The sequence below is a fragment of the Vitis riparia genome, chromosome 11 (genome assembly GCF_004353265.1).
Source record: "Vitis riparia cultivar Riparia Gloire de Montpellier isolate 1030 chromosome 11, EGFV_Vit.rip_1.0, whole genome shotgun sequence".
Lineage (NCBI taxonomy): Eukaryota > Viridiplantae > Streptophyta > Magnoliopsida > Vitales > Vitaceae > Vitis > Vitis riparia.
Window position 1 is genome coordinate 9,773,024 of NC_048441.1, and position 5,518 is coordinate 9,778,541.

At 28.5% G+C, this 5,518-nt stretch overlaps 1 protein-coding gene across 1 annotated transcript; it reads left to right on the forward strand.

Moving 5' to 3' along the window:
* The first annotated feature begins 3,942 nt into the window (after positions 1-3,942).
* Positions 3,943-5,103, forward strand: LOC117925440 (gamma-glutamyl peptidase 3-like). Its single transcript, XM_034844446.1, has 4 exons — positions 3,943-4,386; positions 4,483-4,647; positions 4,739-4,906; positions 4,995-5,103. The coding sequence occupies exons 1-4, from the start codon at positions 4,072-4,074 to the stop codon at positions 5,091-5,093; spliced, it is 747 nt and encodes a 248-aa protein (XP_034700337.1). The 5' UTR covers positions 3,943-4,071; the 3' UTR covers positions 5,094-5,103.
* Positions 5,104-5,518: the final 415 nt, after the last annotated feature.

Below are 5,518 nucleotides of genomic sequence, written 5' to 3' on the forward strand. Positions count from 1 at the left end.
TAGATAATAAAAGAAAAAACAATGTACCAATGGGCCTTGACCTGACCATGAAAGGAATCTTAACAAGGAACCTTCTTTGCTAAACTAATAAACAAATTACTATTATGTTTAGATTGACTCATTTGGTTTCTTTCTTTTAAATTAAGATGGCTTTCCCTAATAGTTAGGTATTGCCTTCTTTTGATTTGGTTCCTTGGATCAATGTATTATTCCAAAAAAGCATATCTATAAATCCTGAGCATAAAGAAATTAGGTCATATTCCTTGACGTCAATGAACTCAGCTTTATATATATATATATATATATATATATATATATATATATATTAAATGCCCGTTTAGATATATTTTATGTTTTTTAAAATAGAAAATAGTACTGCCATTTGTATCAAATATAGTAATTATTGTATAAGAAGTATAAACTTATCTTATATCATTAAAGATGGTAGAGAAATAGCAATGAAATGAACTCATCCATTTATTAGAATTTACCGTCATGTTTGGTAATTGTTTTTAAAATAATTTTTTTTCATTATTTAAAACAAATAAAAAATAAAAGAAAAGGAAAAAGGAGAACACATCTCATAATTAAAAAATAGAAAATAAGGATATGATAACTACTTTCGAAAAGAATTATGAAAAATGATTTTTGAGAATAGTTTTTAAAAATTGTTCTTTGATTTTTATAAAACAAAAATCTGTTTGAAAACCTAAAATGTTTTTAACTTGTTTTTAATATTTTTAAATATGTTTTAAAAATAATTTTTATATATAGTGTTTTACTTTTAATCATTTTATATGTTTGTATAATCATTTCTTAAAACAACCTTTAAAAAATAAAAGAAAACAATTGAAAACAACTAAAAAATGTTCTATGAAAAGATCCTATTTTTTGTTCTTAAAAATAGAAAATAGAAATAAGTTTTTTTATTATTAAACATGTTTTCTATTGTTTTTTTTTTCTAGATAATAGAAAATTGTTTTAAAAAACAGTTACCAAACATACTCTACTTTTCTTTTCTTAAAAACAAAAACTTTTTTTCTTTTCTTAAAAACAAAAATAGTTTTTTTTTCTTTAAAAAAAAAAGGTGTTTTCAAATAACATATTTTACTTATTTTTAATTAATTTTTACTTAATTTTTTAGGGTTATTTTAAAAATTAATTATATAAATATGAAAAATGATTAAAATAGAACACCATATATAAAAGGTATTTCTTAAAACATATTTAAAAACGTATACAATAAGTTTAAACTATTTCAAAATTCCAAACAAACTTTTATTTTACAAATATCATAAATCAATTTTCAAAAATGATTCTCAAAACCTATTTTTTAGAACTATTTTTGAAAGCACTTCCAAAACAAAAATCTAAATGGCTAAGAATGGATACTTATTTTCATGGCTTTACAAAATTAATTAGCCCAGGAAAAAACTAAGTGCTCGTTGAGATATATTTTTTATTTTTTATTTTTAAAATGAGAAAATAGTAATAAATTTTATATAAGATACAAAAAGGGTTGAAAAACTTTTACAATAGTAAATTATATTAAAAACTATGTAAAAAGTTTCAAATAAAAAAAATTTTCTACTTCAACTTTTAATTTTTTAAAATAAGATAAATCTATACTTTTCGTATATTTTAAATTTTAAAAATAAAAAATAGAAAATATATTCAAATGAATATTAAGGTGATTGATAGACTAATATTATCATTTAAAATGTTATTATCGTGAAAAAGTGATTGTTGAATCCGAAAAAATAATTGTTATTAAATCATGAGTGCCTCATTAAGACAAATTTATGTTAGAGACATATAATCAAATTTTAACCTAGACCAACATTATTAGCAAGATTTTATTTATTTTATTTATGCATTTATTGGTCTATAATTAATAGAAAATAACGAAAAAAGAAAAGAATTATCCACAAGGGAAGATCTCAGAAATTGAGTGGTTGGATCAGTGGGGTCAAGTTGAATTTGCACGAAGCTTCCATTTTGAGGTCAGCTATTTTTATTTAAAAATAAATTTAACAACAAATTATCTTAAATAGCACGATTCCATTATAAAGACATTCCTGTAGTTATTTTGAAGTCCAAGGGTTTTTTAGTACTACCTTGAACAGTTTCGTCCAATGGTCTGGCGATTCTGGCCAACTCATCCCTATTTTGTCGGTGAAGTGAAGCCACCTGATTCCTCACTGTTTCACCTCACCTCACCTCACCCATAAATCATTGTCCAGCGCGGCACTGCCTTTATTCGACGCGTCCCCTCTATTCTCCGCGTGGCTGTGGCCCTGTCGCAGGCTCACCACCCCGCAAATTGAAGCCGGTCAATTACTTTTTAATTATTATTTTTATTTATCTATTTTTATTAAAATAAAAACGTGCTTAATAATTACAGTCATTATTTACTGTAGAAATATATATTTTTAATATATCAGTGATAGTGAAGTAAAATATTGAATAAGGATTATCAATCGCTAAAAGCATCAATGGTGCTTGATTACTTTTTATTTTTAACATTTTTTTTAATTTAAAATTCTTTTAATGGTCAAAAAGTCAATGAATGTGTTTCTTATGATTAAATAGCATTGCTTAAATTTTTTAAAACAAAAACTTAAAGCAAAGTAAAGCGTGTTGATATTACCACGTCATATATTGATTCTTGTGATTAAATAATATTATTTATTTAAAAATAAATAAAAATGTGTTAGAATGTGTTATCAAATATTGATTGTTACTTAATCCTATAAAGAATTTGAGAATAATCAATAATGAAGGATTACTCATTTATTGGAATATATGTAAATAAATAAGACATCTAATCAAATACCGTAAAAGACATATAATTTAAGATTAATTAATTAAAATGGATAAAAAAATCTCAAATTTATAGAATTAGCATCTCCTATTTTTGAACTTAAATAGTAACCTTTTTTTTTATATATATAAATACCTTTCAACATTTTATATTTGTGTTTTAAAAAAAAAATATTTTACAAAAAAATGTATTCAAAATAAGTATTTTTTTGGATTAAAAAAGGTGAGAAATTAAATTCATAATTTCATGTTTCTTTTGTTCCTTTTAATCGATTTTCCCTATCATTTATTTATTTACATGTTTTTTTTTTGTGTTATTATTGATTAACCTTTCGTTTTCTTTTTTATTTGCAAAATATATCCATTCTCCTATTGATACCTTTTTCCATTGGTAAAAAGTTCAAATCCCATCCAATCAGTCAAGATTCTCTCATTAATTATTCATTATTTCCTTCTCAAAGTTCTGAATTTTTTTTTTTTTTTTTTGTCTTTTTTTGTTATTGAACACACGTTTAAATTTTTATAAATTTTGGACGAGATACCTCATTCCCATGATAAAAAAAATAAAAAAATAAAATAAAATTGATCATATCATTACCATTATTTTTGTTGTTTCTAAATATCCTTAGAAAAAAAAGACAAAACTAAACAATAATGGGAATTGGTAAAGAAGAAACACAGATATGAATTCAACCGAAGTCGAAAGAGAAGATGTATGTTATGTTGTGCATCTACGTGACTGTAAAAGTAATATGATAGAGTAGTTCAAAATAACTTAATTAATCTCCATACAATTTTAAAATATATATGAGAATTGCTTTAGAATTTATGCCATTGTACATGCAAATGGGCCAAACACGGAGCAAGCGAAACCGTGTCTTATTCTCATACAAGGAGGAAACCAAATGCGACTTGCAGCCTGAGATTCTTCATGGAAACCTGATGAGAGTTGGTGGAGCTTTTTATAATTTAATTTTTACCTTTTTCTTTTATTTATTTATTTATTTTAAATCCAAACCCACCAACAGAGTTTGCATGTAGGTTAAGGATAGGACGACCCACTGGAAATGAGCAGCACCCTTTTAGGAGTCTTCTATAAAAGGACGACAGCTCCTTCCAACATTTCACAATTCACACTAGAAATCCAAACCACAACCCAACCACTCCCTTTTCTTCTGTCTCCCTCTCTGTGTTTCTCTGAGCTTGTTGATTGAAGGGGTAGGTGTGTTGGGTAGAAGAATTAAGAAAATGAAGGTGGAAGGGAAGAGGTATGCTCTGTTGCTAGCAGCAAGGGACTCTGATTATGTGAAGAAGGTGTATGGTGGGTACTTCAATGTGTTTGTTGCAGCCTTTGGGGAAGAAGGAGAGAGGTGGGATCTGTACAGGGTTGTTGATGGAGACTTCCCTGACATGAACGACCTCCATAACTATGATGGATTTGTGGTCAGTGGCAGCCCTTATGATGCCTATGGCAATGACTACTGGATCCTCAAGCTTTGCTTCCTCTTGCAGACTTTAGATGCCATGGAGAAGAAAGTTCTTGGGATTTGCTTTGGTCACCAGGTACTATAATAAATTCATCAAGATTACAAGTTTTTCTTTTTCTTTTTCCTTTTCATTTTGGATTTTCAATGGGTTTTCTCCTCTTTTTTTTCTCAGGTGTTGTGCAGAGCATTGGGTGGGAAGGTTGGGAAATCTTATACTGGTTGGGACATTGGGCTGAGGAAAGTGAGAATAGTGAAGGATCTGCCCCCATGCAGCTTCCTTGAAGACATGAAGGAAATTCCTCCATTTCTTTCCATTATTGAGTGCCATCAAGATGAGGTACTTACTCTCTCTCTCACACACACACATAATCAACTGCTATAAACTATAAGACACTCATCAGCTAATTAATGACAAACTAACCAAACAGGTGTGGGAGGTCCCTCTTGGAGCAGAAGTGATTGCATTTTCAGACAAAACAAGTGTGGAGATGTTCACCCTTGGAGACCACATTATGGGAATTCAAGGTCATCCTGAATACACCAAAGACATTCTCTGCAATCTCATCGACCGCCTCCTCAACAACGACGCCATTGAGGTATTACTTATTTTTACTTTTCTTTGTTTTTCACTCTCGTCATCATCATCATCATACTCATTCATGAAATCTTCACAACTACGTACAGAGAGGTTTCGCAGAAGCAGCCAAGTTAACATTGCAGATGGCTGAACCCGATAGAAAGTGCTGGGAGAAGATCTGCAGGACCTTCCTCAAGGGAGCATAGTTTCACCTCCCTCCCCAACCTGGGCTTTCTAATATCCCCTTTCTTTCTTTTTTCTTTTTTCTTTTTTAATGTTATTTTATGTTGTCACCATCATTACAGTTTTGTATACACCTGCGTTTGATGCCGTGAAGAATATTATAAATGCAATTTGGCAAGAAAATGTGAAATTTTGTATGTCAACTGATCCATGTTAATTCTTCACAAGCCCTTCACATAATTATAATAGGTAGAAAACTCTCAAAATCCTTTCCTTAGAGAAGAATCTTTTATCTCATGTGGCTTTAAAATTAAAAAATTAAAATATATATATATATATATATATATATTTGAGGGGATTTGAACCTTTTTTTTCATATATATAAGTGAAGAATTCCTGTGTTATCATCAGGAGACTACAATGGTCCTTTTATTCATGTTTTGCTCCC

Coding starts and splice junctions, on each gene's coding strand:
- LOC117925440 (XM_034844446.1), top strand. CDS start 4,072: ATGAAGGTGGAAGGGAAGAGGTATGCTCTGTTGCTAGCAGCAAGGGAC. Junction 4,648..4,738: donor TTGAGTGCCATCAAGATGAG/GTACTTACTCTC, acceptor CTAACCAAACAG/GTGTGGGAGGTCCCTCTTGG. Junction 4,907..4,994: donor TCAACAACGACGCCATTGAG/GTATTACTTATT, acceptor AACTACGTACAG/AGAGGTTTCGCAGAAGCAGC.